This window comes from Macaca thibetana, chromosome 20 (genome assembly GCF_024542745.1).
Source record: "Macaca thibetana thibetana isolate TM-01 chromosome 20, ASM2454274v1, whole genome shotgun sequence".
In the NCBI taxonomy this organism is placed as follows: domain Eukaryota; kingdom Metazoa; phylum Chordata; class Mammalia; order Primates; family Cercopithecidae; genus Macaca; species Macaca thibetana.
Genome location: NC_065597.1, coordinates 59,974,965 through 59,990,466, shown reverse-complemented (window position 1 = coordinate 59,990,466; position 15,502 = coordinate 59,974,965). Strand labels below are relative to the sequence as shown.

At 50.1% G+C, this 15,502-nt stretch overlaps 2 protein-coding genes across 3 annotated transcripts in view; both read right to left on the bottom strand.

Annotated features, from left to right (window-relative positions):
* The window catches only part of ABCC6 (ATP binding cassette subfamily C member 6), a 74,178-nt gene that overhangs the window by 20,978 nt on the left and 37,698 nt on the right, over positions 1 to 15,502 (bottom strand). For both annotated transcript variants that reach the window (XM_050774062.1, XM_050774063.1), the window contains 7 exons: positions 14,273 to 14,348; positions 12,018 to 12,144; positions 11,624 to 11,800; positions 8,026 to 8,193; positions 6,917 to 7,091; positions 5,379 to 5,454; positions 2,733 to 2,853 (listed from right to left, as the gene is read on the bottom strand). In XM_050774062.1, the coding sequence (XP_050630019.1) occupies positions 2,733 to 2,853; positions 5,379 to 5,454; positions 6,917 to 7,091; positions 8,026 to 8,193; positions 11,624 to 11,800; positions 12,018 to 12,144; positions 14,273 to 14,348 (920 nt within the window). The remainder of the gene's footprint in view (positions 1 to 2,732; positions 2,854 to 5,378; positions 5,455 to 6,916; positions 7,092 to 8,025; positions 8,194 to 11,623; positions 11,801 to 12,017; positions 12,145 to 14,272; positions 14,349 to 15,502) is intronic.
* The window catches only part of CEP20 (centrosomal protein 20), a 345,441-nt gene that overhangs the window by 302,422 nt on the left and 27,517 nt on the right, over positions 1 to 15,502 (bottom strand). The gene's annotated exons all lie outside the window — the stretch shown is intronic.

Sequence of the window (15,502 nt, the reverse complement as noted above, 5' to 3'; positions counted from 1 at the left end):
TTGCCCAGGCTGGTCTCAAACTCCTGGCCTCAAGCGATCCTCCCTCCTCGGCCTCCCAAAGTGCTGGGATTACAGGTGTGAGCCTCCACACCCAGCCAGAAGGGTTTTCCTGAACACTCACCATGGGTCAGGCATGTGTCTCTGCTCATAATAACCTCAATTTCACAGATAAGGAAACTGAGGCACAGAACGGGTCAGCCACTGGCTTAACGTCCTGCTCCTACAAATCTGAAGTTCTCTGCACAGCTGCAGCCAGACAGCACTGTTGAAAACATTAATCTAATTATATCTTGTTGCTGGCCTGTCCATGGCTATCTCTTGCTCTCAGAAGAAATTCCAGCCAGGCGAGGTGGCTCATACCTGTAAGCACTTTGGGAGGCCAAGGTGGGTGGGTCACCTGAGCTCAGGAATTTGAGACCAGCCTGGACCAACATGGTGAAACCCTGTCTCTACTAAAAATACAAAAATTAGCCAGTTGTGGTGGCGGGCGCCTGTAATCCCAGATACTTGGGAAGCTGCAGGAGAATCACTTGAACCTGGGAGACGGAGGTTGCAGTGAGCCAAGATTGCACCATTACACTCCTGCCTGGGCGACAAGAGTGAAACTCCGTCTCAAAAATAAAAATCAAAATAAATTCCAAGCTTCTTATCTTGCCCCCACTCACTGCCTGCCAGCCTCATGGGACCCCTTTCTCTGGCACCCTAAGCTACTTCCCACCTCGGAGCCATTGTACCTGCCACTCCCTTTTCCTGGAGTGCTCTTTCTCCTGACCTTTGTATGACTGGTTCCTTCACATGTTCTTCGGGGAAGCTCAAATGGCACTTCTCAGAGCATCCTATCCATACCTACCATGACCCTCAGTTGGTCTCCATGGCAGGGTCTCACTCTGTCACCCAGGCTGGATTGCCGTGACATGATCATAGCTCACTGTAGCCTCGAACTCCTGGTCTCAAGCAATCCACCTGCCTCAGCCTCCAAAAGTGTTGGGATTACAGGCATGAGCCACTGCGCCCAATCATTCTTATTTATAGCACTTATTGCGATTGGATATAGCTTGCTTATTAGCATAATTATTTGCTCTCCATTTATCTTCACTAGTATCTAATCTCCACCAGACTTAGCCTGGCATACAGTGGGTACCGTGTACATGTTTGCTGGATGGATGAGAGGGTAGGTGGGTGAATAAATGAGTGGGTGGGTAGGTAGGTAGGTGTATGAATGAATGAGTGGATGAATGGATGGAAAGATCGATGAATGGATGAACAGCTGAACAGACAAATGCATAGGTGAGGGAATTGTTGTATTGTTAGGTGGGACAGATGGATGGGTAAGTGAATGGGATGGATAAATGAGTAGGTGGGTGAGTGGATGGGATGGACAGATAAATGAGTGGGTGGGATGGACAGATAAATGAGTGGGTGGTATGGATGAATGAGTGGGTGGGATGGATGGATGAATGAGTGGGTAGGATGGATAAATGAGTAGGTGGGTGAATGAATGGGATGGATAAATGAGCGGGTGGGATGGATGGGTGGGTGGGTGGATGATCATCTAGGTGGATGATGGTGGATAAGTAGGGGGGTGGAGATACACAGCAGTATAGAAGAGGAGAAACAGTACAAACTTCAGACTCAGACTGGCCTAGACTTGAGTCCCAGATTTGAGTCCCAGGTTGAGTCCCAGGCTAGCTATGAAAACACGGACAAGTCTCTTACCTCTTTAAGACTTCAGTTTCTTGGCCAGGCACAGTGGCTCACACCTGTAACCCCTGCACTTTGGGAGGCAGAGGCCAGAGGATCACTTGAGCCCAGGAGTTCGAGACCAACCTGGGCAACATAGCAAAACCCCATCCCTATTAAAAATACAAACACTAGCTGGGCATGGTGGCACACGCTTGCAGTCCCAGCTACTTGAGAGACTGAGGTAGGAGGATTGCTTGAGCCCAGGAGGTCGAGGATGCAGTGAGCTGTGATTATATCATTGCAGTCCAGCCTGGGTGCGTGAGAGAGCCACTTTCTCAAAAGCAAAATAAAATACATTTTAAAAGACTTCAGTTTCTTTATGTCTGAAATAGAGCTATCATACCTTTTTTTTTTTTTTTTTTTTTTTTTTTTTTTTTTTAGTCTGGGAGACTGGAGATGATATTTAATCTGATAACTGAATGACAAGAAGGAACATAATATAGGAAGTTCAGCATATCATATCTATTTTTTAGGGCGGTTGTGAGGATTAAGAAAATGAAGGTCGCCGGGCGCGGTGGCTCACGCCTGTAATCCCAGCACTTTGGGAGGCCGAGACGGGCGGATCACAAGGTCAGGAGATCGAGACCATCCTGGCTAACACGGTGAAACCCCGTCTCTACTAAAAGTACAAAAAAAAAAACTAGCCGGGCGAGGTGGCGGGCGCCTGTAGTCCCAGCTACTCGGGAGGCTGAGGTTGGAGAATGGCGTAAACCCAGGAGGCGGAGCTTGTAGTGAGCCGAGTTCGCGCCACTGCACCCCAGCCTGGGTGACAGAGCAAAGACTCCGTCTCAAAAAAAAAAAAAAAAAAAAAAAAAAAAAAAAAAAAAAAAAAAAAAATGAAGGTCTAGTATGCTACTGGCACATAGTAGGTGCTCAAGAAAGGTGAGTATGACTGCCGCCCCACTGCAAGTGCTACATTTGTTGGGAGGACTTGGGTCCCCAGAGGTGGCAGCAGCGGGTGGGGAGGGGTAGGTGAAGCTGGTGGTTACCCTGCCATATTGCGTGCTGTCCTTTCCTGTTGGCCATCCTGCCCTGTCAGGGTCATCTAGAGGAAGCTCCGTCTGGGCTTCTGAAGTGGTATGGTCCTTCTCAGGGACTGACTTGATGGACCTGTCATTTAGAGGAAATGAAGACAAAGTCAGTGTCTCTCCCAATGGCGGGGTGTATGTGCCCAACCCTCAGGCCCACTGACAGCCACTGAGCTCTGGATACACTCTCTACTCATTCATTCATTCATTCATTCATTTATCTAACAAAATACTGGCCAGATATCACACTTCCCTTCTGTCTGTGTGGTACCCAGCTAAATGCCATCTATTATCCCAGGGTCAAGCAAGCCCGTTCTTCTGATGCCAGTTCACAGGATGAACTTAACTTGCCCACCATTGGAACTCCGTTCTCAGAATTTTCTTTTCTTTCTTTTTTGTTTTTTTTTTGAGACAGGGTCTTGCTACATTGCCCAGGTTGGTCTCAAACTCCTGAGCTCAAGCAATCTGCCCGCCTCAGCCTCCCAAAGTGCTGGGATTACAGGCATGAGCTGCCATGCCCAGCCTGTTCTCAGAATTTTTATTTTGGCTTAAGCTTTGGTGCAATTGTTTTGCTCCTACTGTTTACCATCAGATTTGTCAGTCCAACTGGCAGAATATAAATTATGAACAATTAGATGCTAAAGACTTTTTGAATGTTTTATCTCTGGTTAAGTGGGCTGACTTAACCTCTGCACCTCAGTTTCCTTAGCTGTAAAAATAGGAATATTATCTATCCATCCATCCATTGATCCATTCATCTACATATATGTATATCTACATATACATGTCTACCTACCTACTATTAAATTAAGTTTAGCGCAAAGCTGCCTCCTTACATATTTTAACTTTGGCCTAAAGGTTTTCCTGTACATAGTGAACTGTAACCTAACTGGACTCAAACAGACTGCAACCTACTCCTGTGTCAATCACTGAGTTTCAGCCAATCAAAGGCAGCCAACGGTGCAAACCATGTTCAAATAAAGCAGACGCTGAGCTGTAACCAATCTGGCTGTTTCTGTACCTCACTTCCGTTTTCTGTCCTTCACTTTCCTTTTTCTGTGCATTAATCTTTGACCCTGTGGCTGTTCCAGAGCCTCTCTGGACATATTCTGGTTCAGAGGCTGCTCGATGTGCAGATCATTGTTTGCTCAATTAACCTCTTTCAGCCAGGTGCAGTGGCTCACGCCTGTAATCCCAGCACTTTGGGAGGCTGAGGCAGGCAGAACACCTGAGGTCAGGAGTTTGAGACCAGCCTGGACAACACGGCAAAACTCTGTCTCTACTAAAAATACAAAAGTTAGCTGGGCCTGGTGGCATGTGCCTGTAATCCCAGCTGCTCAAGAGGCTGAGGCATAGGAATCATTTGAACCCGGGAGGCGGGGATTGCAGTGAGCCGAGATCGTACCATTGCACTCCAGCCTGGGCGACAGAGCAAGGTTCCATCTCAAAAAACAACCCCAAAAAACAAAAAGCCTCAGACACATTAAATTTGCTAGAGGTTAATTTGGCACAATCTCGGCGCACTGCAACCTCCACCTCCCGGGTTCAAGCGATTCTCCTGCCTCAGCCTCCCAAGTAGTTGGGATTACAGGCACATGCCACCACACCAGCTTTTTTAAAATTTTTAAATTTTTAAAAATTTTTTATTTTTAGTAGAGATGGGGTTTCAGCGTGTTGGCCAGGGTGATCTCGAACTTCTGACCTCAAGTGATCCACCCACTTTGGCCTCCCAAAGTGCTGGGATTTACAGGTGTGAGCCACCTTGCCCAGCCTTAGTGTGTCTACTGGTTTTCTTTTAACGTGACTAGCTATCCATCTGATCTTACTTCAGACTCTTGTGCGCTGTGAAGATGGTGAGATTGCTCAGTGTGCGTGTGGCTGAGAAGTGCCTTTAGGGTGGCTAGCTGGGATGGGGATCAGCCCCTGTGGTCCCCAGGGACGGAGGCCCCTCAAGATCGCTGCCGCCCTCCACCCCTGTATAGCAGGCACTTAAGCTCGGGCCACCTGGTACCAGTGGCCTGTTGTTCTGCTTCCCAAGACCCCTCTCATTAAGAGGAGAGAGTATCAGGCAGCAGGTCCTTCTGCTGCAGACAGCCCCACAATGAGCCCAGCTGTGTCCCGGCTGGAGGGAGCTGAGAGAAGAGGGGACCACAGGCCTCCTCCTGGCCCCTTGCCCACGTGTTCTGGCCAGCGTCAAGTGATGCTGCGCATACAGACCCAAACCCTGTGCATAGCCAACCTGTCAAAGCATAGGTGACCGGGCCTGGCATGGTGGTTTACAGCTATGGGGAGGAACCAGTCCTGCCCTATTGCAGCACTGCGACAACTCCAGCAAGCTGGCCTCGGCCCACTTGAAGACACCCATCACACTGGAAGGCACATTGTTCATTCCATGAACTGGCCCTCTGGGGACCTAATCATCTTGGCTAACTGGACCAATTCTGGTAACTTATCCCTCAGCAGGGCACCATGGGGGGACTTCAGCTGGTTCTGTATCCATAATGGTTTTTGTTGTCCCCCTAACTGCCTGAGATGCGGGTGGTTCCTTCAGCTACTACTTCAGCTTCAGCCTGTGCCCTTCTGAGTGTGGCACCATGGCGGACTCACCTCTCGGGTCTAAGCTCGGGCCTCCTGCCTGCAGAGGAGCCTCTGGGGTCCTTGGTGCTGGTCCCAGGTTCTGTTTCTGCAAGGTCAAGAGAGTCCTGTCACACAACATGGCCCAGACACCCACTTTGATACCCACTGACTATGTGGCCTTAACTGCTCTGACCATCCATTTCCCCTGATCTGGCTCCTGCCACCTCTCCAGCAACCTCTCTCAACACCCCACCTGAGTTCTTCCAGGAACATCCTTCAGGCATTCACTCACATTCGTTTCTTCAATCAGTGAATATAACTGAGCACCTGCTATGAACTTGAGGTTGGAAAAACAGCATTTAACACCATACAAAGTCACGTTATCTCTGTTTCTCCCAACAGCTTTGCTCAAGCAGTTCCTTGTGTCTGGAATGTTCTTTTCTGGCTCTCACCTACCCTCAGGTACCATCTCCCCTAGGAAGGACACCTCCCCACCACTATCCCCCAGGTGTGGCCAGTCACTGAAAGCAGATCTGTAGTAGTTTAACCACAGACCTGTAAGCAAGAAATAACTGCTACTGTAAGCTGATGAGATTTGGGGGCTATTTGTTACACAGCATGATCACAGCAAAAGCTAACCAATACAAACAGGCAAGTTCTATCTTTGAGCTTCAGGACTGTGACACTGTGAATCAACACTTAAGGTTTTTACCAGGGTGGGCCAGTGCTAAGCAGATGTTCTCAGAAGAAGCAAAGCCTGGGATTGAGGGAGACCTGGGTGTGAGTCCTTGCTTTGTCATGAAGGGATAGTATAAAGTGTAATGATTAAAAAACACATTCTCTGGAATCAAGTTGCTTGGGTTCAAATCCCAGTGCTGCCACTTATAAGCCATGTAACCTGGGACTAGTTCCTTAACTTCTGGGCCTCAGTTTCCTCATCTGTGAAATGGAAATGATTCTAGTACCAGCCTCACAGGGGCATTATGTTGATTAAATGAGCTAATGTATGTGATGTGCTGTTAGTTGCTACTTTTCAGTCATTGCGGGTGAGCTTGGCATGACAACTTTACTTCCAGAAACTTGTCATGTATCCAGCACATTCTGTGTTCTTTGGATTATTAGAAACTCTGGCTAACATGGTGTAGCTTTCTAGGCATCAAAGTCCTTCTTGGGCTGTCTCCATAGCAACTGCAAGCATAGACTCCAGAGTTGGACACATTCAAGTTCTAATCTTGTGACCTTGGGCAAGTGATTTCACTCTCTTTGCCTCAGTTGGCTCATCTGTAAAATGACAGCAATAACTTCACATGCCTCTGGGGGTACTGTGAGCATCAAATGAAATAGTGTATTTTCACATAAGTACTTAGCACACCCCCCGGCTCATAGATGGTGTTATTGGCTATTCCTGGAGAGAGGTGACCTACTGGGAGAGCTGTCTGCTTCCAGGCCTAGGCCTGCAGGGAGAGTATGACCAGAGCACTCCATTCATGCCAGTAGGAACCTTTGAGCCTTTTTCCCCAAGGATGGCGGGAGCCAGGCATGGAGAATCAGCAAAGCCCACCTAGTACCTCCTTCTCCTGTATCTCCTGGCTGTCTGGCTTGATCCAGAAGACCCATGAGGGCCCCCTTCCTCTGCAGAAGCTCCTGGTAGGAACCCATCTCTGCGATGGCCCCATCTGCCAGCACCACGATCCAGTCAGCCTGGGGCAGGATGTGGAGTGCGTGGGTCACGAGAATCCGTGTCTGGGCAGGGAAGGGGTAGAAGTTACACACATGTGGCTGGGCACAGTGGCTCATGCCTGTAATCCCGACACTTTGGGAAGCCAAAGCAGGTGGATCACTTTAGGCCAGGAGTTCGAGACCAGCCTGGCTGATATGCCTAAGCCCTGTCTCTACTAAAAATACAAAAATTAGCTAGGTATGGTGGTGCACACCTGTATTCCCAGCTACTTTGGAGGCTGAGGCAAGAGAAGCACTTGAACCTGGGAGGTGGAGGTTGCAGTGAGGCGAGATTGGACCACTGCACTCCCTCCTGGGTGACAGAGCAAGACTCTGTTGAGAAAGGAGGGAAAGGAAAGGAAAGGAAAGGAGAGGAGAGGAGAGGAGATGGAGAGAGAGACAGAGAGAGAGAGAGAGAGAGAGAGAGAAGAAAGAAAGAAAGAAAGAGAAAGAGAGAAAGAGGAAGGAAGGAAGGAAGGAAGAAAGAAAGAAAGGAAGGAAGGAAGAAAATTACACATATGTGCTTGGCCAGCCTTCTGAGCTGGGGGTTGGGGTGGGGGTGTTGTCCCCAGACTCAGAGTGGGGACAGCTCCCCTTCTTGTGCTCCTGCCACCTTTCTTATGAACAGCATGTCCAAACAGAGAAACAGAGGGGACCCCTTTAGCCTGTGTCTCAAAACAAGAAGACAGGGAGTCCATCTGACCGTGGCCAGTCATCCAAGGCAAAGCTGTAGTAGTTAAACCACAGATCCATGAGGAAAAAACCCCTGCTGTTGTAAGCTGCTGGGATCTGGGGGTTGTTTGTTACACAGCATTATCACAGCAAAAGCTGACCAATACAAAGAGGAAAATTGGACTCAAGTGGAAGGGGGAGGTGAGATAAATTTGGGTTAGGACTGGATGCTAAGGGCTTCCTCTGCCTTTGCCTTGTGCCCTCTGACACATGTTCCCAAACTTACTGTTCCCTGGAGTAGCCCACCAGGTCCGATGACCTGGTTGAAGACATGCTGGCCAACGTGGGCATCCAGGGCTGCCAGGGGGTCATCCAGCAGGTACACAGCTGCCTTTCTGTACACAGCCCGGGCCAGGCTCAGCCGCTGCTTCTGGCCTCCAGAGAGATTCATGCCCTGTGGCCACAAAAAGAACAGTGGCCTGAGTCTGCATCTACAGGGTGAAACTGGGGTGCCCAGGCTGGCGCAGGTCAGGGCACACCTGCCCATCAGAGTGAGATGCAGCTCGACATGCCTGTTACCTGGGGACACGCCCAGCATCAAAGGCACTCACTCTCAAGCCGACAATGCCTCCATCCTTACCCGACCTCACTTCTCCCCTTCCCCGGCATGTTTCCTGGAGGAGCTACCCACACTTCCCAATCCACTCTGTCTCCTCCTTCTCACTCCCTGTATCCCTTTGAGTCCAACTTCTGTTTCCCCATCTCCATTGAGACCACCTTCACTGAGGACACCATTCATTTCCCTATTCCCTCATCCAGTGGTAGCTTTTCCGTCCTACTTTTTTATTTTAAATTTTAATTGTTTTATTTTAGCTTTTATTGATATATAATAGTTGAAACTCTTTGAGGGGCACAAGTGATATTTTGATACCTGTAGGGCAGTGGTCCCCACCCTTTTTGGCACCAGGGACCGGTTTTGCAGAAGATAATTTTTCCATGGACCTGGGGGCAGGGGTATGGTCCGGGGGATGGTTTCAGGGTGATTCAAGCACATTACATTTACTGCGCACTTTACTTCTATTATTATTATTATTACTATTACTATTATTATTTTCAAGATAGAGTTTCGCTCTTGTCACGCAGGCTGGAGTGCAATGGTGTGATCTTGGCTCACTGCAACCTCTGCCTCCTGGGTTCAAGCGATTCTCCTGCCTCAGCCTCCTGAGTAGCTGGAATTACAGGTACCCACCACCATGCCTGGCTGGTTTCTGTATTTTTAGTAGGGATGGGATTTCACCATGTTGGCCAGGCTGGTCTCGAACTCCTGATCTCAGGTGATCCACTACGCCTCAGCCTCCCAAAGTGCTGGGATTACAGGCGTGAGCCAGTGCGCCCAGCCTACTTGTATTATTATTACATTGTAATGTATAATGAAATACACAACTCACCATCATGTAGAATCAGTGGGAGCCCTGAGCTTATTTTCCTGAAACTAGACGGTCCCTTCTGGGGGAGATGGGAGGTAGTGATGGATCATCAGGCATTAGATTCTCATAAGGAGCACGCAGCCTAGATCCCTCACACGTGCAGGTTACAGTAGGGTTTGCGCTCCTGTGAGAATCTCATGTTGCCACTGATCTAACAGGAGGCAGAGCTCAGGCGGTGATGCGAACAAAAAGGAGTGGCTGTAAATACAGATGAAACCTCACTCGCCTGCCCTCTGTCCACCTCCTGCTGTGCTGCCTGCCCAGTTCCTAACAGGCCACAGACTGGTGCTGATCCATGGCCAGGGGGATTGGGGACCCCTGCTGTAGGCAATATGTAATGGTCAAATCAGGGTAACTGAAATAGTCATCACCTCAAATATTTATCTTCTGTATTGTGAACACAACAATCCTTCTCTTCCGCTATCTTGAAATACACAAATAAATGATCATTAACTATAATTTCCCATGTGCACTATTGATTACTATAACTTATTCATTCTATCTAGGCCTTCTTGTCTTCATTCATTCTTTTTAAAATTATTTTTATTTATTTTTGAGACGGAGTTCCACTCTGTCGCCCAGGCTGGAGTGCAATGGCTTGACCTCGGCTCACTGCAACTTCCACCTCCTGGGTTCAAGTGATTCTCCTACCTCAGCCTCCCAAGTAGCTGAGATTATAGGTGTGCCACCATGCCTGGCTAATTTTTGTACTTTTAGTAGAGACAGGGTTTCACCATATTGGCCAGGCTGGTCTCGAACTCCTGACCTCAAGCAATCCACCCGCCTTGGCCTCCCAAAGTGCTGGGATTACAGGCGTAAGCCACTGCACCCAGCCATTCATTCATTCTTACATTCATTCATTCCACTAATAACTACTGCCTGCTTATCATATACCTGGTAGGGTTCTAGGTTCTGGGGAAACAGCAATGAGCAAAATAAAGTTGTTGCTCTCTTAATGGATCCATCACTCTAATGAAGGGGAGAGAGACAGGCAATTCCTAAACAAATAACATCAGGTAGAAAGTGCTATGAGGAATAAATACTAAAGCATGTGGAGCCAGGTGTGGTGGCTCATGCCTGTAATCCCATCACTTTGGGAGGCTGAGGTGGGTGGATCCCTTGAGGTTAGGAGTTCGAGACCAGCCTGGCCAACATGGTGAAACCCTATCTCTACTAAAAGTACAAAAAAAAAAAAAAAAAAAAAATTAGCCAGGCATGGTGGCACATGCTTGTAATCCTAGCTACTCATGAGGCTGAGGTGAGAGGATTGCTTGAACTCAGGAGGTGGAGGTTGCAGTGAACTGAGATTGCGCCACTGCACTCCAGCCTGGGCAACAGAGTGAGACTCCAACTCAGGGAAAAAAAAAAAAAAAAAAAGGAAAAAGCAGGTGCAGGTGTAGGGTACACTAGCATTAGCAGGGTTGCTGTGGTGGTAGATAAGGTGGTCAGAAAAGGCCTCTCTGTGAAGGTGATAGAACAGAGGGATGAACCCTGGGGACGCCTGGGAAGAGCTTTCCAGCAGAGGGAACAGCAGGTGCAAAGGCCCTGGGGTCAGGAAATATCACAGAGACTCAGGTGGCTGGAGTAAAGCTGGGAGATGATGATGGAAGATGGGGCTAATGGATACCAGAGCCAGGTCACAGGGACCTCACTAGAGATAATCACGACTTGGTCTTTGACTGTGAGGTAAATGGGGAGATCACCTGAAGTCCGGAGTTCGAGACCTGTCTGGCCAACATGGTGAAACCCTGTCTCTACTACAGATACAAAAATTAGCCAGGTGTGGCGGCATGCGCCTATAATCCCAGCTACTCAGTAGGCTGAGGTGCGAGAATTGCTTGAACGTGGAGGTGGAGTTGCAGTGAGCCGAGATTGCGGCACGGCACTCTAGCCTGCGCAACAGAGCGAGACTCCATCTCCAAAACAAAACAAGACAAAACACCACAAGTGGTGGGCTGGATTTGGCTGGGGTCACAGTTTGCCAACCCCTGCCCAATCCATAGCTCCAGATGCATATATCCTGTTTCTTGGACTTCTCTCTCCAGGCCCTTTGGTGAGGCCCAGAGAGGTGAAGCAATTAGACCAACGTCACCCAGCAAGGCAGGGCCGAGTAAGACAGGAGTCTAGGTCTTCTCCCTCTCAGCTGTCAGAGAGCCCCTCACCACCAATCCCTGGCACAATGCCCTGCCTCTCTCTTTGTGTCTATTTCTACTTATCGATTCATGATTATGTATTGAGCACCTACCATGTGCTTGATCCTGAGCTGAGCCCTTTTTCTCCCCCACTTCCCTGACCGCTCCCCCCATTTCTCCATCATACTGCCCACGAGGAGTCAGGAACCCAAATGACCCCCAACTGCAATGTTTCCCTGTCACAAAAAGACCCCGAAACACTCACCTGCTCCCCAATTGAAGTGTGCACGCCCTCAGGGAAGCTGTCCACATCCGGCCGCAGGGCGCAGGCCTCTAGGACTCTCTCCAGCCAGGCTGGCTCCAGCTCCTGCCCGAAGCACACGTTCTGGACCACGGAGGTGTTCTGCACCCAGGCCTCCTGGGGCACGTAGGCCACAGCACCCTAAAACACAACTTACTTTGGTCACAGGAGGATGATGGGGACAGAGATGGGATAGGTTTTTGAGGAGCAGCGGGAGCTGGGCTCTTGGTGGTGGGTGGGACGTGGAGAGAATCGGTGAAAGTGAGCTTGGCTGGAATGGGGAGGGATGGGAAGGCAGCGAGGAAGGGGGACTTTCAGGACGGGGACATCCTAGCAGACGGGTGGGGGGTGGCCTCACCTTGATGCTCATGAATCCGTCTACCTTTGACAGCTCCCCAAGGAGGGCGGACAGCAGGGAGGACTTCCCTGCCCCCACTGGACCGACAACAGCCAGCAGACAGCCCTGGGGCACGGTGAGGTTTATTCTGGCCACACAAGAGGGGAGACATGACATGACCTTGGTTAGGGTTCGACCCGCCTCTGTGAGGAAGGATGAGCCCCAGATGGAGCTGCGCCTTCCTGCTCTGGGAGTCTCCAAGAGGACCTGTGGGGACGGTTCCTTTTCCCAGTCCTTGTCTAGCTATCTCTGCATGTACACATGCACACATGCACACAAAGCGTGCACACATGCATGCACATTTGCACACTCACACAAGCATGCTAGCGTGCACAGCAACACACACAATGTGGGCACACATCCCCCCCCCCCACACACACACAAGTCTATGCACATACCCAATCAATCCATACTCACACGCATACAGGTGTGCACACATCCACACCATGCACACACACGCCTGCATGTCAACCCACATTCAAACACACACAGAATTGACTATAGCCTGAGGGTTTCACCAGCCTGGCCTCCTGCTTTGGCTCTTGTAATAAATAGGCTCTTTCCTCCCTCCCTCCCCTTGCTCTTGGTCCCACCCTACTCCTGTCCGTGTCCGCAGCCCATCCTCCACCCAGTGACCAGAGGGACCTGTTAAAACCCAAGTCAGATCATGACACTTCCCAGCTAAACCCGCCGGCACTCCCATTTCACTGAGGGTCAAAGCCAAAGTCCTGACGATTTCACTGAGGGTCAAAGCCAAAGTCCTGACGATTTCACTGAGGGTCAAAGCCAAAGTCCTGACGATCATGAACGACGTCTCCCACCTCCTGCCGCTCTGTGCCTCAGCTGCTCGGCCGAGACCATGCTGACCTCCTTGCTGTTTCTTGAATACAATAGGTCAGTGGTTCTCACCTGGGGGTGACTGCATCCCTCAGGAGTCATTTGGCAAGATCTAGAGATATTTTTGGATGTCACAACTGGTAGGGGGTGCTGCTGGCATCTAGTGGGTAGAGACTGGGGGTCTGCTAAACATCCCACAATGCACAGGACAGCCCCCAACAAAGAAGTTTCAGCCCAAAGTATCAACCGTGCTGAGGTTGAGAAACCCAGGTCCAGGCACACTCCTGCCCCAGGACCTTTGCAAACGCCATTCCCTCCACCTAGAAGGCTCTTCTCCCAGGCCGGGCACGGTGGCTCATGCTTGTAATCCTAGTCCTTTGGGAACTGAGGCAGGTGGATCACTTGAGGTCAGGAGTTGGAGACCAGCCTGACCAACATGGTAAAACCCATCTCTACTAAAAATACAAAAATTAGCTGGGTGTGGTAGCATGCGCCTGTAATCCCAGCTACTCGGGAGGCTGAGGCAGGAGAATTGCTTGAACCTGGAAGGTGGAGGTTGCAGTGAGCCGAGATCATGCCATTGCACTCCAGCCTGCGTGACAGAGCAAGACTCTGTTTCAAAAAAAAAAAAAAAAAAAAAAAGCTCTTTTCCCAGACACTCCTTCCTTATGATCTCGGCTTGAATGCCAAGCCTTCCCTCACCAGACGTGCCATCGTGCTCTGTCCCCTTGCTCTGGCTTCCTGTTTGGGCCTCACCTCTATCAGCATGTCACCCCAAGAGAGCAGGGCCCTTGTCTGTTTCCTTCACCCTATCCCCAATACCTAGAACAGAGCGCGGCTGATAGGTAGCACTCTGTCGATGAAGGGAGTGAATGACAACCAATACGAACACTGCCCAGGGCATATTCCTTCCTTCTCAGGGAGTTTCAGGGCTGGCTGAGACTTTTAGCCACACAGACCAAGCCATAGAGTTGGGGGCTGTAGGTGATCATGGCCTCGGACTGATATAGAAGGCACAGAAGTGGGCACAGAAGTGAGCACAGTTGATGGGGCTGAACCTTGGGGCTCTTCTTGGCCAGCCCTCGCGTGGCATCGTCTTGGTCAGCCTGGGAGCAGAGGGGTGTCTCCCTGTGATAGGGGAGATTCAGATGCACTGGTCCCCATCTGCAGGAGATACTGGTCTATGCTGTGCAGGTCCCCACCTGCAGGAGGTATAGGTGCATCCTGGGAACCTCCCTGGCAGAGCCCCAGCCCAGCCTAACCCACCCTCCAGTCCCAGGCTGGAAACCTGCACCACTTCTCAGGTGGGAGGCGGCAGGAGCCCCACGCATCTTCTCCCTGAAATCATGAGGCCGGTTACCACGGGTGTCGTTCTGTACCTGTGGAGGCAGGCAGGGCTCTCCTGGGACCAGGTGAAGGTGGCATTGCGTATGGTGATGCAATCCTTCCCGGCAGCTGTGGGGAACAAGAGGCCAGTTACAGGAGACCCCTGACCTGGCTGGCCTCTGCGTCGGAGAGGCCCCCGGGCACTACCCCTGCCAGGGGCAGAGGCTGCAGGAAGAAATTTTCCTGCGACTCACTGGCTTGTGTGTGACCCTGCAGGGTCCTTGTTCTCTCCGTGTCCCATGGCTGCATAATCCAGGGGGAGGCAAACCATGGCCCAGAGACCAAATCCTGCCTGCTGCCTATTCTTATGAATAAAGTTTTATTGGAACACAGCCATATCCATTCATTTCTATATTGCATGCTTTGAGCAGTTGTGACAGAGACTGTGTGGCCCCCAAGCCTAAAATATGCACAATCTGGTCATTGATGGAAAAAGTTAGTGGACTTCTGACATAAATTATCATGGAACCCCAGCCTTCCCAGAGTGAAGGGGGTGTTATCAATTTCACTGTGGCCGGCACAGTATCTCATGCCTGTAATCCCAGCACTTTGGGAAGCAGAGGTTGGGGGGATCACTTGAGGTCAGGAGTTCAAGACCAGCTTGGCCAACATGGCAAAACCCTGTCTCTAGCAAAAAATACAAAAATTAGCCAGGCGTGGTGGTGGGCACCTGTAATCACAGCTACTTGAGAGGCTGAGGCAGGAGAATCACTTGAACCCGGGAGGCGGAGGTTGCAGTGAGCTGAGATTGCGCCACTGCACTCCAGCCTGGATGACAGAGCGAGACTCCGTCTCAAAAAAAAAAATTATTATTATTATTATGATTTCACTGTGACAACAAGTGTAATTAGATTAGTGGTTCTTGATCCTTAACACATAGTTAGAATCGCCTGAAAGATTTTCTAAAAATCAAAGCTCTCATGGCTTAGCCCAGATCAATTAAATCCATCCTCACAATTAGCTGCTACGATGATTAACATGCCCATTTTGGAGATGGGAACACTGAGGCTCAGAGAGACGATCTACTTGTCAGGATCACCCAGCTAGTCAGTGCTGGGGCTGGGATTTGGACCTGGGCAGTTCAATGCCACAGGCTAGGCTTCTAACCACTGTGTGGGTGTTTTCCAGGTACACAGTTTGCCCAGGTTTTTCAGTACAAGGGGGAGGGTGGCTTGGCCAATGGGGTAACAAAAGGATGGGGTGGAGGGGGAAGCCCGGGTAAC